The following is a 20774-nucleotide window of genomic DNA, read 5'->3' on the forward strand; positions in this document are numbered from 1 at the left end:
CTATGTTCTATGTTCTCTTTATACCAGTTATGTTGTAAATTGTCTCTTAAATACTTTGTCCTTTCAATGCAGCAATCATTGGTGTTGGTGTTGGTTTGAAATCAAAGTTTAGATATTTTTTTCAGATCAACCAGCTCAGACATGTTATTATACACCTCTGGAGTAGATGGGATTTGAATCCAGGCCTGCTGGCTCAGATGACTGCTATCCCCGCACCACAAGTGTCCTTAAAAACTGTATTTTATCTCTGGGTCCAGGATTCCAATCTAGTGCATGTTAATGAAGGGAGAGTGGCCTTGACACCTCTTAAAGATATTCAATGATAGAAACATAGAAACATAGAAAAAACACAGCGCAGTACAGGCCCTTTGGCCCTCGATGTTGCGCCGACCCAAGCCCACCTAACCTACACTAGCCCACTATCCTCCATATGCCTATCCAATGCCCGTTTAAATGCCCATAAAGAAGGAGAGTCCACCACTGCTACTGGCACAGCATTCCACGAACTCACGACTCGCTGAGTAAAGAATCTACCCCTAACATCTGTCCTATACCTACCACCCCTTAATTTAAAGCTATGCCCCCTCGTAATAGCTGACTCCATACGTGGATAAAGGTTCTCATGGTCAACCCTATCTAAACCCCTAATCATCTTGTACACCTCTATCAAGTCACCCCTAAACCTTCTTTTCTCCAATAAAACAGCCTTTCCTCATACGATCTTCCTACCATACCAGGCAACATCCTGGTAAACCTCCTCTGCACCTGTTCCAGTGCCTCCACATCCTTCCTAAAGTATGGCGACCAAAACTGCACACAATACTCCAGATGCGGTCGCACCAGAGTCTTATACAACTGCAACATGACCCCAGGGCTCCGGAACTCAATTCCTCTACCAATAAAAGCCACACTGTAAATTTTTGCTATAAATTCTGTGTTACGATCGAGCCCTCCACTATCACCTGATGAAGGAGCGTTGCTCCGAAAGATAGTGTGCTTCCAATTAAACCTGTTGGACGATAACCTGGTGTTGTGTGATTTTTAACTTTGTACACCCCAGTCCAACATCGGCATCTCCAAGTCATGACTACTGAAAGGAGACTTGGAAGAAACGTGGAAGGCTGTGATTGAGCAGTCAGATGGGAATAAACGAACGTGAGAGGAAAAGGAATCGGTGGTTTCAATTGTAGATTTAATTGAGAAAACATGGGAAGAAACTCCAGGGAATCATCAACACATTCATGGGAATGGTTGCCTCAAATGACCTCCTCTTGTGTTGTGGACCCGGTATATAGTCCGACATGGAGAAAGTGAGGACTGCAGATGCTGGAAATCAGAGCTGAAAAATGTGTTGCTGGCAGCATCCAAGGAGCAGGAGAATCGACGTTTCGGGCATAAGCCCTTCTTCAGGAATGAGAAGGATGTGCCAAGCAGGCTAAGATAAAAGGTAGGAGAAAGTGAGGTCTGCAGATGCTGGAGATCAGAGATGGAAATGTGTTGCTGGAAAAACGCAGCAGGTCAGGCAGCATCTAGGGAACAGGAGAATCGACGTTTCGGGCATTCCTGAAGAAGGGCTAATGCCCGAAACGTCGATTCTCCTGTTCCCTAGATGCTGCCTGACCTGCTGCGCTTTTCCAGCAACACATTTCCATCTAAGATAAAAGGTAGCCTGGAGGAAGAGCGCCTCATCTTCCCCCTAGGAACCCTCCAACCACAAGGGATGAATGCAGATTTCTCCAGCTTTCTCATTTCCCCATCCCCCACCTTTTCTCAGTCCCAACCCTCGGACTCAGCATCGCCTTCTTGACCTGCAATCTTCTTCCACCCCCACCCCCTCTAGGCCTATCACCCTCGCCTTAACCTCCTTCCACCTATCGCATTCCCAACGCCCCTCCCCCAAGGCCCCTCTCCCTACCTTTTATCTTAGCCTGCTGGGCACACCTCCCTCACTCCTGAAGAAGGGCTCATGCCCGAAACGTCGATTCTCCTGCTCCTTGGATGCTGCCTGACCTGCTGCGCTTTTCCAGCAACACATTTTTCAGATTTAGTCCGACATGTCATGTCTGGATCTTTGTGTAATTGCCTCGAGCCCCTTTAATTTGTTTCGTAATTTAGCCCGTGGACAGTTCGTCTCGTTTCTCTCCCTGTTTCCGATTCCTGAGTCAGTTTAGTCATTTGTTTGTGCAACTTATAGAGAGTTTGATTCCAGTTTGTGAGATATTCCTTCCGTGACAGTCGAATCAGGCAGAGCATACTCTGTTCAGATCGTTGGCTGGGTTGGAGCGAGGAGGGGATTGCTACACATTGGATTTGCTGACTTGGAGGTAAATATTTTCCAGTCCCATTTTATCAAAGTAAGTGATCCCGAATTCAGGTGTCGGATTTTGGGCTGGTTTAGTGTGCTGCTGTGTCCCTGTTCGCTCTCAGTCGGTGTCTCGAAAATGTTTAAGCTCTGGTCTCCAGCATCTGCAGTCCTCACTTTCTCCCTGTCTCAAAAATTCTGTTTGTGTCACTCGATGACACCGCGTATTGTATAGGACTTTATGTGAGATCAGCTTTAATATGTCGGTAAATCATCTGATGTCATCAAGTTGTCGGGCAGGTTTTGCTCCAACATTTTTTGTGCTTAGCAAACTTCCTTTTTAAATCGCAAAGCGAGTTAGTTGAAGGCCATTTAGCGAAACAGCACAGATCGATTAATTCAGGGAAGATCACATTGTTCTGGAGTTTGAAGGGTTCCTGTGTGCAATAAACTGGAGGTGCCTCTTATGAGAGTTCGATCAGATTCACATTATTAATGAAAATTAAACCAGAAGGTTCTGTTGACTATTAAAAGAAGTGGTGGAAAGATTGAATATTTTCGTGCGATGGGCTTTGCGGTTACTGTGAGCCTGCATCTTCTGCTTGTTTCTCACTTGGCCGAGAGTGTTCGACTTTAAGAGTCGTTAAATGTCTGGCTCATTTCTCATTCAGATTTCACAAACAAATGAAAACAGAATTCGGGTGCAGTATTTTAGCACTGTTTAATGCTCTATCTCTGGGTCCGTCTATTAATGCTTCAAAAGCTCTGTTTTCTATCTGGATAAGTTAAAGATCACACAATACCAGAGTCCAACACCTGATGAAGGAGCAACGCCCCGAAATCAACCACTTCCAACAAACCTGTTGGACAATAACTATAACCTGGTGTTGTGTAAATTCTAACTTGTCCAGCCCAGTGTCCAACAGCGACACCTCATTCTATCTGAATGAAAGTGAATTTCTGAATTGCAGATCTCACTGACGCTTTTACAGCGGCAACTGATGATCTCCCGGTGGTCTGTCCCAGAGACCAGGGGTGTGGCGGTAAGAGCAACCCCATTTCTGAGGACATCTCACTTTTTTATATTCAACGCGATTTGATAGCAAGGACTCAGTTTGAGAATATGGAATGAATCATTGAGATGAGATTTCTTCACTGATTTGTGAATCTTTGGAACCACAGTCTTAGAGAGCTATGGCTGTTCGACTATCAAGTAAATTCAGAGATTGCTCGCTTTTTGGGATTTGAGGGACATAGGGAGAGTGGAATTGGGGTGGTAGATTTTGAGTTATGATTTTGTTGAGTGGCAGAGCAGGATCAAAGAGCAGATCGTCAGACAGATGTACAGCAAGGAAACTAACTTCGGTCCAACTCGTCCTTATCGACCAGATATCTGACCCTAATCGAGTGCAATTTGTCAGCATTTGGCCCACATCCCCTTAAACCCTTCCTATTCATATTTAAAAGGCATCTGGATGTGTACGTTGTAATTGTATTAGCCTCCACCACTTCCTCCAGCAACTCATTCCATACGCGCACCACCCACTTTTTGTTTTAAAAAGTTACCCCTTAGGGCCCTTTTAAAATTTTCCCCTCTCACCCTAAAGCTATGTCCTCTAGTTCTGGACATCCCCCACCCCAGGGAAAAGACCTTGTCTCTTTATCCTGTCTATGCTATTCATGATTTTATAAACCTCTATAAGGTCACCCCTCTGATGTTCCAGGGAAAACAGCCCCAGCGTATTCAACCTCTCCCTGTAACTCAAATCCTCCAACCCTGGCAACATATTTGTAAATCTTTTCTGAACCCTTTCAAGTTTCAAAACATTCTTCCAATAGGAGGGAGACCAGAACTGCAGACATTATTCCAAAAGTGGCCTAACCAATGTCCTGGACAGCCGCAACATGATCTCCCAACTCCCATATGAGAAAGTGAGGGCTACAGATGCCACAGATCAGAATAGAGTGTGGTGCTGGAAAAGCACAGCAAATCTGGCAACATCCGAGGAGCAGGAAAATCCTCATTTCAGGCAAAGTCCTTCATCAGGAATGGGCCAGGGTACTGAGAGATAAATGGGAGGGGGGGTGGTGAGGCAGGGGAAGTGTAGCTGGGAATCTGATAGGCAGATGAAGGTGGGGATAGAAGGTGATATTTCAGCGATGAGGGTGGAGTGGATAGGAAGGAAGGAAGATGGACAGGCCTTCTTCCTGCACCTGCGTGCAGCTTTTTAGCTCCTGGTGCACAAGAACACCAAGGTCTCTGCATCTACCCCTTACCCACATTATACATCATCTGCTATGCATTTGTCTACTCAACGTATCCAAAGCACAGTGAAACTTGTGACGTTTGCTTCCATTTGCCCCATATCCCTTTCCTAAATTGATGGAATTGAATTTCTGAAATCCAGAACTCACTGGTGCTTTTACATCAACAGGTGAAGAAGTAACTGAAGTGCCGGAAGTATGTCGGAGACACCAGTGTGTGGTGGTAAGACCAATCCTGGTTCTGATGCTGTTTCTCTTTTGTGTCAAACTAGAATTGAGAGCATAGACTGTACATACCAAAGATACCATTTTCTAAGTTAAGATATACCAAAGAATGGGTGGTGTGTTCACCCTTTTTTTTCTTTAACAATGTTTTCTTTATTAATATTGCTATTCTATGGTGTGTTTACTCTTTTTCTGCTTGTGTTCATGGTGCAGCTCTAGCAAGAAAAAGAGAAAATGGGTGGGCTGGCTAGATGCCGACTTATGGGCAGGGGTGAATCCCCCTATTCTAAAGCACTATTGGTGCTTTATCTGTTGGTTTGGTTTTTGTTTTTAATAGTTTTGTAGGTTTGTTACATGTGGTTTTAGTTTGTGTAGTTTTTATGCTCGATGGATCATGCGACACTAAGGCTCAGTGACTTGCGGTTCAAGTTTCTCCTTTCTGGAATGTTACTGCAGAAGGTTATGCTAATGACTTGATTAAATGGTGTACCTGGAATATTGAGGGAAGTCACCCACCAATTAAGAGGAAGAAGGTACATTTGAACCTTAGAAAGAGAAGCTGGATATTGTTTTGTTACAGGAGACACACTTGGATGATAGGGAGCTTTTGAAATTACAGCAGAATGGTTTTGATTGAGTTTATCTTTCATCAATTAATACCAGAAGTAATGGAGTGGCTATATTGGTAAGGAAGAATCTCTCATTTAAGTTACTAGAGTGTGTTAAAGACACAGACGGGAGGTTTGTAATTCTTAAAGCTTTGATAAATGGGGAAGAATATGGTGTTTTAATGTTTATTGCCCCCAGCTCATTCCCTTAAATTTTTGGTAGAAGCTTTTTCTAAACTGATAAGTCTTGAGTCCCGGCACATCATTATAGGGGGAGATTTGAACTGTCTCGTGGATCCCACAGTAGGCAGGTTGCCCAAAGGTGTCTCTACTCTCTGTACAAACTAAACAATTAGTGGATGGTTATGTGGAGTTAGGGTGGAGATGCCTCCAGCCAACCCGACAGGCAAGGATTTTACATTTTTCTCCAATCCACACAGATGTTACACCAGGATTGTTTTTTTTTTCCTGACTTCTGTGGCAACACTGGACTTGGTGGCATCTTGTTTGATTATCATTGATCATTCTCCAATGTACCTGTTGGTTAGGATTAAGGATGTTACAGTGGGTTAGAGGCACTGGCAAATGGATCCCTTTATCCTCAAGGATAGTAAGTTTGTGGAGTATTTCTCTAGGGAATTTCAGGTGGGTTCCTAGACATTAACTCCGGCTCGGTTAAGATTAGATTAGATTAGATTACTTACGGTGTGGAAACAGGCCCTTCGGCCCAACAAGTCCACACCAACCTGCCGAAGCGTAACCCACCCATACCCCTATATTTACCCTTTACCTAACACTATGGGCAATTTAGCATGGCCAATTCACCTGACCTGCAGGTTTTGGACTGTGGGAGGAAACCAGAGCACCTGGAGGAAACCCACGCAGACACAGGGAGAATGTGCAAACTCCACACAGTCAGTCGCCTGAGGCGGGAACTGAACCCGGATCTGTGGCGCTGTGAGGCAGCAGTGCGAACCACTGTGCTACCGTGCTGCCCACTAATAGTCCATCCATCCTTTGGGAAACTGCCAAAGCCAATGCCGGGGGTTAGTTATTTCCTATTCCACCAGTAGAAAGGAGCAGAAGGTCGAGCAGCAACGTCTCCTTGAAGCACGGTTGAAGGCAGCCGAGAAAGCCTACTTTGACAGTCTCTTGTTGGTCAAACTGCAGAGGATTATGGCACTGTGGTCTGCATTGAATTCCATGCTCTCACAGATGGCAAAGAAGAAGCTTGCTTTTGCAAAGCAAAAGTTATATGAGCATAGTGACAGGCCAGGCAAATACTTAGCATATCTTGCTAGGAAAAGGAGTGCCCCACAAGCCATTATGGCGATTAGGGAAGGGTATGGGAAACTGACATATGACTCTAAATTAATGTGGTATTTTAGAGATTTTCTCTGTTATCACCATCTGAGGGTTGTGAGGAGAGGTGGGCCAAAATGGAATCTTTTTTTTAAGGATCTGAAGCTCCCGGGTGTGACCTCTGAACAAGAGTCCTTTCTCCATGCCCCCTTATCAAAGCAAGAGGTGGAGGAAGCTGTGAGGCAGCTTCAGAGTGGAAAGGCGCCTGGTCCTGATGGACCTCCCAGCAAATTCTCTAAGGATTTTATAAATATATTGTCAGGCCCGATGCTCAATATGTTTAATGATTCATACAGTCGTGATTGTCTTCCGTCATCTCTGAGAGAGGCCAATATTTCCCTTATTCTTACAAAAGGAAAGGTCCCAGAGGACTGTGCTTCATACAGGCCCATTTCACTCTGAGAGGATTTTAAAATCCATGTTTAAGAGTCTTGTGAAGGCTGGAGACTGTGTTACCTTCTATTGTTAGAGGATCAGACGGGCTTCATAAAGGGCTGCAGATCCTCCAATAATGATAGGAAGCTGCTTAATGTAATTCAAGCAGGTCAACAATAGTCAATACAGAGATTGGTGATTTCTCTAGATGTAGAGAAGGCATTTGACAGAGTTGAGTGGTTTGGTTTGGGTGAAATCTTTATAAAATGGGTAAAAGTTCTCTATAGTGGCCCTCTCACGGTGGTCGTCACCAACTGGGTACAAGCAAGCAATTTTGACATTTTCAGGGACAGCTGGCAGGGCTGTCCCCTTTTGCCATTGCTTTTTACATTGGTGATTGAACCATTGGCGGAGGCCTTTCATGGGGATCCCAGTATATTAGCTCCAGAAGTGGGGTCAAAGTTGCATAAGACTTCATTGTATGCAAATGATGTCCTAATTTTTTTTGTCAAGTCCCAGCAGTTTCAGTGCCTCGCCTGATACATTGCATCTGTGCATTTGGCACCTTTTAGGGGCATACCTACGTATAACTATGGGTGGTCTTACGAAGGAGCGAGCTCTTGAGGGCCAATATTGTTTCCCATTTAAGTAGTCTCTGGGGAGATTTTGTGTATTTGGGCATATTCATTACTCCAGTTCTGGACAGGTTGTTCTAAGTCAATTTTATTCAATTTGACAAAATCAAACAATCCCTTCAAAGATGGGAGGCACTTCTGATCTTGTAGTTGGCTCAGATAGTGCTTATTAAGGGGAATATTCTCCTCCATTTGCTATACCCTATACGGATGCTCCCCCTGACTTTGAATAAGCAAATATTCAGAAGACTGAATGGCTGGTTCAGCTCCTTTATTTGGCTTTGTAAGTGGCCCCTGATTACATTAGCTAAACTGCAACTGCCTCACAGGTGGGTGGGGGGGGGGGGGGGAGAACTTCCAGACATTAAAATTTACCAACTAATTCACTTTTGTCCTAAGCGAGTGATTGGGCCTGTGGGGATCCTCTTTCAATATGGTTAGATATCAAAGCCTCCCAGGCAAGGTGGCCCCTTACCAGTTTGCTGTTTTTGGACAAAATGAGGACAGTTAGGGAATATTGCCATAACCCAGTAGTCATCAATACTGTTAAAGCATGGAGGGCAATTTGACAGAGGGAAGGCAATATTGGCAAAACATCTTTTACACCTTTTAGTGAGTATGCTGGGTTTTCAACCAGGGTTGATAGATTCAGGATTTAAACGTTGGGCAGTGAGGGGTGTGTCTTGCATGGGGGATTTATTTGAGGGAGATGTAATGATGTCCTTCGAACAGTTAGTATGGAAATACAAGCTATCTAATAGGGACCTTTCGATTTTTTCCAAGTTAGGGATTTTTTTTTTTAAAACTACACTTTTGATTGATCTCTACAAATCCGACTTGGGGGGGATGTGCTCAGTGCTAAGACTATACTTTGTCAGTACTTTATATCATCAATTGGGGGGTGCCCCCTCAGATGAGTTCGATCCCCTCTGCAGGGTGTAGGAGAGAGAGCTAGGTGTGAAGTCTCCTCTAAGGCGTTGGAAGATATTTGGGAAAATGCAAGAAAGATATCAATTTGCAATAGGACCCATGCTTTACAGTTGACGATTCTCCACAGGGTCCACTTGGCTCCGGATTGTTTGTCAAAATTCAAACCAGGGCTATCTTCATATCCCAAATGCAAGGTCTGTATGGCACTCTTACCCATTGTCTCTGGCCTTGTGGTAGGCTTCAAACATATTGGAGTGCTGTGGCGGGTGCAATGGAGAGGAGTTTGGGTGTAAGGGTGGAAAAGGACCCTATCTCGCTCCTTCTGGATCTGTCCAGTGTGTTCTCTGCAGTCGTGCAGAAGAAACATCTTTTCAGTATCCTCACTTTCTGCGCAAAAAAAGAATATTTTGCTAGGTTGGCAGAAGATTGCTGTGGAGCATATTCCCCTGGATTTTCTCACAAATCTGGTACACCACAAAACTGAGAATTTTTATAAAGACATGGCAGTCCTTTTTGGAATACCTGGACGCAGACTTATAAGCCACACTAACAAGGGCTTTAATATAGCCGTAACAATTGTGTTTGTTGAGTCCAATATCCGGGGAGGAGGAACTGTGAACATAAGTGTCTTGTCTGGCTGAGTTGAGTTATTTTTATTTATTTATTTATTAGTTTGGCTATTATTTATTTAGCTAAATAGCTAGTTTGGTTTTTTTCTATAAATGTTTATATATTTGTACATGAGGGTGGGTTGGGTTTTTAAACTTTTTTTTGTACTGCTTTGAATTGTATTGTTTAGTATTTGTACTATTAAGAAGTCTGTTTCAGTAAAAATATATATTTTTTAAAAATATACTAATTGCCCCTACCTCCACTGTCTTCGGTAGGAGAGAAGCTCAAAGTTGCACAACCCTTAGACAGAAGACAAATTCTCTTTACCTCTATCCGAAAATGGCAACTCATACTTTTTAACAGTGGCCCCTTGACCTGGATTCACCTACAAGATGAAGTGTTCTTTCTATGACTACCTTATCAAAACTATTCACAATCTTGTACACTTTAAATAAGACATTGATTACTCATAGATTTATAGAGATGTACAGGATGGAAACAGACCCTTCAGTCCAACCCATCCATGCCTACCGGCTATCCCAACCCAATCTAATTCCACCTGCTAGCACCTGGCCCATATCCCTCCAAACCCTTCCTATTCATATACCCATCCAAATGCCTCTTAAATGTTGCAATTGCACCAGCCTCCACCACTTCCTCTGGCAGCTCATTCCATATACGTACCACCCTCTGTGTGAAAAAGTTGCCCCTTCGGTCTCTTTTATATCTTTCCCCTCTCACCCTAAACATGTGCCCTCTCGTTCTGGACTCCCCGACCCCAGGGAAAAGAATTTGTCTATTTATCCTATCCATGCCCCTCATGATTTTATAAACCTCTGTAAGGTCACCCTCAGCCTCCAATGCTCCAGGGAAAACAGCCCTACCCTGTTAAGCCTCTCCCTATAGATCAAATCCTCCAACCCTGACAACATCCCTGTAAATCTTTTCTGAACCCTTTCAAGTTTTACAACATCTTTCCAATAGGAAAGAGACCAGAATTGCACGCAATATTCAGTGGTTAGCACTGTTGCCTCAGTGCCAGGGCCCAGGTTCAATTACTGCCTCGGGCAACTGTCTGTGTGGAGTTTGCATATTCTCCCAGTGTCTGCGTGGGTTTCCTCCGGGTGCTCCGGTTTACTCCCATAGTCCAAAGATGTGCAGGTTAAGTAAGTTAGCCATGCCCATAGTGTTAGGTGTATTAGTCAGTCGTGAATGTAGGGGAATAGGTGTGGGTGGGTTGCTCTTCAGAGGGTCGGTGTGGACTTGTAGGCCGAAGGGCCTGTTTCCACATTGTAGGGAATCTACTTTAATATTCCAACAGTCGCAACATGACTTCCCCACTCCTGTACTCAATACTCTGGCAAATAAAGGAAAGCTTACCAAAAGCCGCCTTCACTAACCAATCTACCTTCAACTTCACTTTCAAGAAGCTATGAACCCGCACTCTAAGGTCTCTTTATTCAACAACACTCCCTAGGACCTTACCATTAAGTGGATAAGTCCTGCTAAGATTTGCTTTCCCAAAATGCAGCATCTCACATTTATTTAAATTAAACTCCATTTGCTATTTCTCAGCCCATTGGCCCATTTGGTTAAGATCCTATTGTAATCTGAGGTAACCCTATTTGCTGTCCACTACAGCTCAAATTTTGTTATCATCTGCAAACTTACTAACTGTACCTTTTTATGCTCGCATCCAAATCATTTATGTAAATGACAAAAAGTAGACGACCCAGCACTGATCCTTGTGGCACTCCACTGGTCACAGGCCTCCAGTCTGAAAACCAACCCTCCACCACCACCCTCTGTCTTCTACATTTGAGCCAGTTCTATATCCAAATGGCTAGTTCTCCTTGTATTCTGTGAGGTCTAACCTTGCTGATCAGTCTCCCATGGGGATCCTTGTCGAACACCTCACTGAAGTCCATATAGATCACATCTACTGCTCTGCCCTCATCAATCCTCTTTGTTACTTCCTCAAAAAACTCAATCAAGTTTGTGAGACATGGTTTTCCATGCACAAAGCCATGTTGACTATTCCTAATCAGTCCTTGCCTTTTCAAATAAATGTACATCCTGACCCTCAGGATTCCTTCCAACAACTTGCCCATCACCGAGGTCAGGCTCACTGGTCTATAGTTCCCTGGCTTGTCCTTACCATCCTTCTTAAACAATGGTACCACGTTAGCCAACCTCTAGTCTTCCGGCACCTCACCTGTGACAATCGGTGATACAAATATCTCAGCAAGAGGACCAGCAATCACTTCTCTAGCTTCCCACAGAGTTCTAGGGTACACCTGATCAGGTCCTGGGGATTTATCCACCTTTACCCGTTTCAAGACATCCAGCACTTCCTCCTCTGTAATATGGACATTTTGTAAGATGTCACCATCTATTTCCCTACATTCTCGACCTTCCATATTCTTTTCCACAGTAAATACTGATGCAAAATACTCATTTAGTATCTCCTCCATTTTCAGCGGCACCACACAAAAGCTGCCTTGCTGATCTTTAAGGGGCCCTATTCTCTCCCTAGTTACCCTTTTGTCCTTAATGTATTTGTAAAAACTCTTTGGATTCTCCTTAATTCTATTTGCCAAAGCTATCTCATGTCCCCTTTTTGCCCTCCTGATTTCCCTCTTAAGTATACTCCTACTTCCTTTAGACTCTTCTAAGGATTCACTCGATCTATCCTGTCTATACCTTACATATGCTTCCTTCTTTTTCTTCACCAAACCCTCAATTTCTTTAGTCATCCAGCATTTGCAATAGCTACCACCCTTTCCTTTCCTTTCACCCTGACAGGAATATACTTTCACTGGATTCTTGTTATCTCATTTCTGAAGGCTTCCCATTTTCCAGCCGTCCCTTTACCTGCAAACATCTGCCTCCCTTCAGCTTTCGAAAGTTCTTGCCTAATACCGTCAAAATTGGCCTTTCTCCAATTTAGAACTTCAACTTTTAGGTCTGGTCTATCCTTTTCCATCACAATTTTAAAACGAATAGAATTATGGTCACTGGCCCCAAAGTGCTCCCCCACTGACACTTCAGTCATCTGCCCTGCCTTATTTCCCAAGAATAGGTCAAGTTTTGCATCTTCTCTAGTCGGTACATCCACACACTGAATCAGAAAATTGTCTTGTACGCATGTAACACATTCTTCTCCATCTAAACCCTTAACACTATTGTGGGAGATTAGAAATGTAGTTTCTGCAGGTGGTGGTGGTTGAGATGTTGTTTTTGCAGATGGGTGAGGGGGTGTTGTGGGCGGAGGGGAAGGGGAACATTACACAAACGGTCGCGGGATTCTTGCAGCATACTTAAGGTTAAGATTTTAACGAATATAGAGGTTTTTGTTTAAGAAATAGTTTAAAAAGAAGAAACTTCGAGATGTTGTTCCTAAATCATGGCCGGACATACAAAAGAAATAACAGAAATTAGATGGATGGAGTGAAAGACGGATGCAAGAGCTGTTATGTGAGGCACAGAAAGTGTATGTGAAAAGGGAAGACGAGAAGCAGAAACAGAAAGCCAAAATGATGGTGGCGGCAGTAGAAGAAATAACAAAAAGGAGGCTGGGATCGGGGATAACAGGAAGGATAGGGGAGGACACGAAAGACAAAGGTCAGACATCCGGGGAAGGAGGCAACAGGCAGGATGTTACCATTGCGGAAAAGTGGGGCATTTTAAACGGGAATGCCTGGGATTAGCTCGAGAAAGGGAAACCGTTTCCCTAATGACCTTCGATGAGGAATAGGGGAGTCAGGGGTTCCTTCCTCCTGAAACCCACCAGGAACCCTTGATAAATCTGAAGGTGGGACCTGAAGGGGAGGAGGCAGTATTTTTGGTGGACAGGGGAGCGGCATGATCATCCCTAAGTTTTAGACCAACCGGTCTTAAATTGACTAACAAGAATCTGAGGGTTTCAGGAGTAAAATGCGAAGAATTCTTGGTTGAAAATGTATTGCTGGAAAAGCGCAGCAGGTCAGGCAGCATCCAAGGAACAGGAGAATCGACGTTTCGGGCATAAGCCCTTCTTCAGGAATGAGGAAAGTGTGTCCAGCAGGCTAAGATAAAAGGTAGGGAGAAGGGAGTTGGGGGAGGGGTTTTGGAAATGCGATAGGTGGAGGGAGGTCAAGGTGAGGGTGATAGGCCGGAGTGGGGTGGGGGCGGAGAGGTCAGGAAGAAGATTGCAGGTTAGGAAGGCGGTGCTGAGTTCGAGGGATTTGACTGAGACAAGGTGGGGGGAGGGGAAATGAGGAAACTGGAGAAATCTGAGTTCATTCCTTGTGGTTGGAGGGTTCCCAGGCAGAAGATGAGGTGCTCTTCCTCCAATCGTCGTGTTGCCATGGTCTGGCGATGGAGGAGTCCAAGGACCTTCATGTCCTTGGTGGAGTGGGAGGGGGAGTTGAAATGTTGAGCCATGGGGTGGTTGGGTTGGTTGGTCCAGTTGTCCCAGAGGTGTTCTCTGAAACATTCCGCAAGTAGGTGGCCTGTCTCTCTGAAACGTTCCTCATTCCTCATTCCTGAAGAAGGGCTTATGCCCGAAATGTCGATTCCCCTGTTCCTTGGATGCTGCCTGACCTGCTGTGCTTTTCCAGCAACACATTTTCAGCTCTGATCTCCAGCATCTGCAGCCCTCACTTTCTCCTGGAAGAATTCTTGGTGCCTATTTTTGAGCCAACCCTAATTAGAAGAAATGATGAGGAAGTGACAGGACAATTACCAACTGTAGAGTTTAATGATAAGTTTAAAAAAAACGATATTGTGGCGCTTGGTTCTTCTTTCTCTGTCCTTAGGAAGAAGGGTCTGTTGACCCAGACACTTCCACTTGAGTTTGCCGTACATTGGATACGACCGGGTGATTGGGTCCTGATCAAAACCTCGGAAGATACCAAACTGCACCCAAGCTGGGAGGGACCGTTCCTAACCCTACTGACTACTAAAACAGCCATCTGAACTGCTGAAAAAGGGTGGAGTCATCATACTCATGTTGAGGGCCTTGTGGACGCTCCTTCCCCTTTGGCAGAGTGGCAAGCTTATCCTACAGACAACCCTCTGAAAGTCAAGCTGAGCAAAAAGAATGGACTGAGATAAGAGACTATTAAGTATTGGTTAAAAAACTGTATCCCAAAACAATTGTAAGTGTTGCATGGACTCACTCCTCCCTGGCATACAGAGGGTTAGGGAATAGACAGATAGGGCTGTGTAATGAGTGGTCAGCTTTATATTGTCACGATAATATTGGCGTTAGCTGCCAAGGGGGGGTGGGAAAAATTGTTTTACCGCTTTGTCAGAATTATGCTAAACTAAAGGGGCATACCGACTGTTGGGAACGTGCGGAGATCCTACACCATGGGGAATCCGGAATTCCTCTCACGGTAATACCACTTACCAAAAGAGAAGTGTACGATGTACAACAATTTGACTCATGCTCAAACAATACAAAATGGAGATCTGACAGGGGTAATTATAACTTTGCGGGATGGTTCACTCGACCAGCCCCGAAAACTCTGGGTGCTATCCATGGCCTTAGAGTTTCCCCACCGAGAGGAGCAGTAATTACCACTTGTTTCTGTAATCAGAATGATACCGCACCCTTCCGATTAGGAAAATCATCTTGTGTCCACACCAGCCAAGCCACAGCCACGACCATTCCACGAATATTAAACGGAACATATTGGGAATGCGGCCTGAAGGCCTATCCATTTATTCCCGGGGAAAAATACATTCGCGTGACCGAATGTATAGGAATGCATGCATGTTATGATGTTGATCAAACACTGCCTCAAAACCAGAAAGTTTGGAGTGGCTGCTGCTATCTTGCCTACATAATTCCCCATATGAGGCTGTTAAAGAGAGCCCCAAAAATACCTCAAAATAAACAGGGAGGAAGGCGAGTAACCCGGAAAGTAACCGAAGGAGATCGCCTCCTCTGGACTTTGATACCTATGTATGGGACCGCTCGAGCAGGAGGAGAAATACAAATGTTGGCGACTTCCCTGGAAGAGCTGGCCAACAATACTGCTGCTGCATTGGCCAAAACCCAATCCCAAATAGCAGCCATAACGACCGAAATGATTGCCACGAGGCTAACGACTCTTCAGAACAGGATGGCTCTAGATTATATTCTGGCAGAGAAAGGGGAAGGTGCACTAATTGGGGAAGGTGGTTCGTCAATCTGGCTGTCTATGGATTATTGATATTGGTGGGTCTGGTGGTAGGGTTCAATGTCCTAAAATGGGTACTGAGCCGACTGATGACATCCCTTGGGGAAGGAACCCAAATACATCATCAGGTGCTTTTACAATCAACAGGTGATATGCAACAAAGGGAAAGTCAAAGAACGCTCCTAGAGTTCGAGAGACGAAAAACACAAATGTAAAATGATACTGTGTATAAGATTGTGAACCTCATCGCCAAAAGGTGTAAGAGGGCAGAACATAAGAAAATGAATTAAAGGAGACTCACGTGCAGAAACAACAGTTAGAGAAAAAGAAAAAGGGGGAATTGTGGGAGATTAGAAATGTAGTTTCTGCAGGTGGTGGTGGTTAGAGATGTTGTTTTTGCAGATAGGTGAGGGGGTGTTGTGGGGGGGGGAAGGGGAACATTACACAAACGGTCGCGGGATTCTTGCAGCATACTTAAAGTTAAGATTTTAACGAATACAGAGGTTTTTGTTTCAGAAATAGTTTTAAACTAAGAAATAACTTTAAAGTGTCGTAGCTGACACCAAAAGAAGCAGTAGGGACATTTCGCAATAAGCTATATTCGCATTTCGCAATATGAGAAGGGGAACAGGATAAAATAACAGGCAGGCTGTAACAAACAAGGACAAGGACTGCAGGGTAGTTAGATAAGGAAAATTAGAGAAAAACAAGTGAAGTAATCGGCTTATGATAGGATAAGACTAGACGAATGGGAAAAGGGAGGCATGATTCCGCAACTTGCAAACTGAATAAAGAATGCTTACATGCTTTGTAATTTGCGCTATTGCTAGCCTGATTGCTTGAACAAACGCCTGTTCTTGCATGGCCATAAGGAATAAAATCTTCTTGTTTCCAAGGCTGTCTCAGGCTGAATTGTGAGTGAGTTTTGTTCTCACACTATGGCAGTTCCGGTCTATCTTACAGATAGCTGAGATCTCCTTACAAGTTTGTTTCTCAATTTCCCTCTGACTATTAGGGAGTCTATAATACAATCCCAATAAGGTGATCATCCCTTTCTTATTTCTCAGTTCCACCCAAATAAATTCCCTGGATGTATTTCCGGGAATATCCTCCCTCAGCACAGCTGTAGTGCTATTCCTTATCAAACATTCCACTCCTCCTCCTCTCTTGCCTCCCTTTCTGTCCTACCTATAGCATTTGTATCCTGAAACATGAAGCTGCCAGTCCTGCTCATCCCGGAGCCATGTTTCTGTATTTGCTATGATATCCCAGTCCCATGTTCCTAACCATGCCCTGAATTCATCTGCCTTCCCTGTTAGGCCCCTTGCATTGAAATAAATGGAGTTTAATTTATTAGTCCTACATTGTTTTCTGCTTTGTCCCCACCTGCCCTGACTGTTTGACTCAACTTTGTTCTCAACTCTACCAGTGTTAGATTGAAAACTTTCCTCATTATCTCAAGATGTGGTGTCATCAGTGCCTGTAAAATTGCAGCTTAATATTTCTCATTTTTACATCCAATTCCTCTGATAATAAAAGATAGTATCTCACTAGATTTTGTGATTATATGCTGCACCTGCATTTTAACTTGTTGTGACTAATGCACCCAAGCACCTAGATCCTTTGAATTCTGCAGTCATTCTCAGTTTAAGTAATACCATGCTTTTTTCATCTGTGGTGTCAGATGTCACCAGACTGAAGGGGGGAATGGGAAGGAATATAACAGTGATAGGCAACAGTGTAGCCAGGGAGATAGATACTGTTCTCTGGGCTGAGACCAAGAGTTCTGAGTGTTGCCTATGTGATGCCAGATTTGAAGAGCATCCCCTTGTCTGGAGATGAACATTGGGGAAGAAGTTTCAGATTGGGTCATTGGGGTTCACATTTTTTTAAAAATTGTCATTAGAACTGAGAATTAGAACATTCACATGTTCTGCAATGTGAATTTGGGAAGTTGAAGATGAGATTTAAAAATCAGGACCTCAACATTGATAATGTATTGACTGCTTCCTGAGCCATGTGCCAATTAAGGTTTAAAAAAAGGCAATAGAGATTGCAATCAAATATATGGTTAACAGGTATGGGGGGTGGGCTCTGATTCATTGGCTACTGCAACCTGTATTCAGAAGGGAAGGAGCTGAACTGAAACTGGACTGGGATCAGCTTCGAGCAAAGTTGTGCTGTGGGATGTGCATCCAGCATCAAATGAAAAGCAGCACAATGGGAAGAAATGATCCAGATAAAGGGAGATTCAAAAACATTATATTAACTTTTTTCTTGATAAATTTCTGAAGAAAGATTCCTTTGCGTTGTCTTTTCTCCCAAAGTGAAATAAATATATGTTTAGAAGGAACCAATTTAAGTAGACTTTCTTGATTTAATGAGTGAGTTTATTAGTGAGTAAATGTGAGAAGTGAATACGCAACACGAATAGACAGATTAGAAAAGGGAAGCGAATTCAAATCAAGTTAAAAGATATACAGAAAGTCTCTGGGTTATTTATGAAGAATAGATTGCAAACTTTTGCTGGATGATACTGGTAGAATTGACACTGGTATTTAAGCAGCTGAGTTTGAGTTTTAGTTTTGCACAGTAGCTGAAACTCTTTTTATCCCACTTCATTTCAATAGTTACTGGTTTGTTGACTAGCTTCTAGCATTAAGCAACACATTTTCTTTTTTTTCTACCTACAGAGCAAGGATGTTTTCTTCAGTAATTGAAGAGTCAGCATTTCTGACATGTAATTTTGAAAAAGAACAGGTCTCTCTAGCATTATGGTTCAACAGAAGTTGTGTTAGTGATCCAGATCATGGCAGTAACAGGACCATGATTTGGATGGGCGGAAGACTCGCCATAAAGAAACTCGTAAAGAGTCAAAATATTGAAGAAGTAAATAAACCAAAAATTAGTAGCTAGCTTTTGACTGCATGCATATTGGACTTTACTACCCCTCTTTCTCACTTATTCTCTTTATCACAGAGAAGATGAAGCTTTCTGAGTATTTTGCACGAATCGGCTACACAGGATCTTCCGACAACACTGACCTGGAGACACTAAGCATAATACTTGAAAAACATGTCACATCTATTCCCTATGAAAATCTCAGTCCACACTGTGGAGAAACAATTGAGCTCAACATGGAAGCGATCTTTAATAAAATGGTGAGGAAGCATCGAGGTGGTTGCTGTGTGGAAAATAATGCATTATTCTGGTGGGTACTAAAGGAGATGGGGTACGAAGTGATGTTTATACCAGTAAGAATGTACAAACCAGCAAAGGATACTTATGAATCCTACCCATCTCATTGTGTCCTCATAATCACCATTGATTCCAAGCGTTACATGGCTGATGTGGGCTTTATTTCATCCAACCAAATGCGACAGCCCCTGGAGCTGGTATCAGGCAAAGAGCAGACTCAGTTTCCAGGTACATTCCGTCTGACTGAAGATAACAATATCTGGTATATGGATAAAACTGTCAGAAAAATTTACATTGAAGGTCAAAGCACTAACAGTGAGTCTCTGCAGAACCAACCTTCCTACCAAAAACTGTTTTGCTTTGACCTCAAACCTTGTAGAATTGAGGATTTTCAAGACAAATTAACCTACTTAATAACAACTCCTGGGGCCGTGTTTAAAGAATTATCCTTTGTTTGCTATCAAACCCCGAATGGCATAAAAACTCTGAAGGGTACAACCTACACTGAACAGATCTATAATGGGAAAGATGGAAAGGACCTGAGAACCTCCGTAACTCTGACTGAAGAGGAATTACAACATGCAATCAAGGAGACATTCAACTTGATTTTGGACAAGAAGATAACACCTGTGAATAATTTTACTTGTTTCCTGATTGAATAACATCAGATAATAATCTCCAGCATCATATTTCCTCTTCTGATAGTGAATGCATTATAGGAGTTCAGATCTGTCAGGTTTACCAATTTCATTGGGGAATAAATCAGTAATTTTATTAGGACATGTACAATAATATCACGCATGAAAAATCAATTTATAGATTTAAAGATTAATCATTTTATAGCTAAATGATGGCAATTTATAGATTTACCTTTTGTTTTATTGGGGTGAAGTGAAATCAGTTTACTGGTTTCAAAGGATGCTGCTCTCCATTGTATTGATGACATAAAATGCAAACTACTCATCTAAAACCTCATCAACTAATTAAAAGCCTTGGATTTTGTTTTCAGAGAAAAATAATTTAAAATAAGCTGGGACATTACAAAATGAAAATTTACTAAGGGATTTCTAAATAGCATTATCTAAAGCAGCTTGAAAAGGTTATCTCAGGGTAAATACCTGAACATGAATATTAATCCACTAGAAAGTATGGCCGACATTGAGATCTTCAAGTATCTCTGGTGATGAAGCTTTTCAAATACCTTTTGTTGCTGAAACAAAAGTTTAAATCTGTAATGTGTCCTCCAGGGGAGGATTTCTGTAGCAAAGAATAGCACGGGGATATCTGAGAATGAGCCATCAAAATTCTCTGGAAAAAATTGATTGTTGTTTTTGTGATCCAACAGCCAGGTACAAAAACCTCCTGTGAGAAGCTATCTTTATAAACCTGCTGGTATTGTTCCAGGGGGAAAAAGACAGCCAAAAGCTTGGAGTAGTATCCAGTAACATCAAGAAGAAGGAATTTCTGTGGTGACTGCATTCTGCAAAAAAAGTGATCATTCCTGAGAGAAAGTTGATGGCAAACCAAGAGATTTCCACATTTTTAAAAGCTGACATATAACTGTTTCCAAATGAACTACCAGTTCAGCATTTAATTCCTTCATTTAAAAAAAGTGCACTTTTTTCTCCGATTCAACCTTCACCCCACCTTGTGCAATTTGATACAGTTATACCTTTTGCTGAGGATCTTAACAAATAAATTAAATGTGACTAATTCAAGGAATTTTGTCTCGTTCTTTATAGCTTTGAGACATGTTTAAGTGCATGTTGAATTCAGAAGCATACCTGTTTGAAAATTCATCTGTTATAATCTGTTATTGACTGTTTGCCCCGGAACCGTGTGTTATGACCCATTTAGGAAAGTGTATTGAGTCTCAAATCCCATTACAAAAGTTAATCAAAGTGTAGAGTCCTACATTTAGCCATCTCTTGCACTCAAGTGAACCAATAATACTGATTGAGTTGCCATACTTTACAGGAATGGCTTTGTTACATATAACACACCAGATGGCCTCCTTCTTTAGAGACCTCAATTTCCCTTCCCACGTGGTTAAAGATGCCCTCCAACACATCTCGTCCACATCCCGCACCTC

The 20774-nt window shown here is 42.9% G+C and overlaps 1 protein-coding gene and 1 pseudogene across 2 annotated transcripts; both read left to right on the forward strand.

Annotated features, from left to right (window-relative positions):
* The first annotated feature begins 1921 nt into the window (after positions 1-1921).
* On the forward strand, positions 1922-20389 carry LOC148146006 (arylamine N-acetyltransferase, pineal gland isozyme NAT-10-like). 2 transcript variants are annotated; one of them, XM_087999214.1, is made up of 3 exons: positions 1922-2324; positions 4738-4790; positions 18464-20389. In XM_087999214.1, the coding sequence occupies exons 2-3, from the start codon at positions 4766-4768 to the stop codon at positions 19342-19344; spliced, it is 906 nt and encodes a 301-aa protein (XP_087855340.1). In that variant the 5' UTR covers positions 1922-2324; positions 4738-4765; the 3' UTR covers positions 19345-20389. The 2 variants fall into 2 exon arrangements, with proteins under 2 accessions (XP_087855340.1, XP_087855341.1); XM_087999215.1 differs by lacking the exon at positions 1922-2324 and adding an exon at positions 3431-3515.
* LOC148146007 (uncharacterized) lies at positions 6616-15517 on the forward strand (annotated as a pseudogene).
* Positions 20390-20774: the final 385 nt, after the last annotated feature.

Source organism: Chiloscyllium plagiosum, unplaced genomic scaffold, assembly GCF_037043375.1.
Source record: "Chiloscyllium plagiosum isolate Xiang-an unplaced genomic scaffold, Cpla_swu_hap1 HiC_scaffold_22, whole genome shotgun sequence".
NCBI lineage: Eukaryota > Metazoa > Chordata > Chondrichthyes > Orectolobiformes > Hemiscylliidae > Chiloscyllium > Chiloscyllium plagiosum.

What these genes read in the sequence shown, in the direction of transcription:
- LOC148146006 (XM_087999214.1), top strand. Translation starts at nt 4,766, where the DNA reads ATGTCGGAGACACCAGTGTGTGGTG. An exon ending in GGAGACACCAGTGTGTGGTG is followed by an intron (nt 4,791 to 18,463) that starts GTAAGACCAATC and finishes TCTTTATCACAG; the next exon opens with AGAAGATGAAGCTTTCTGAG.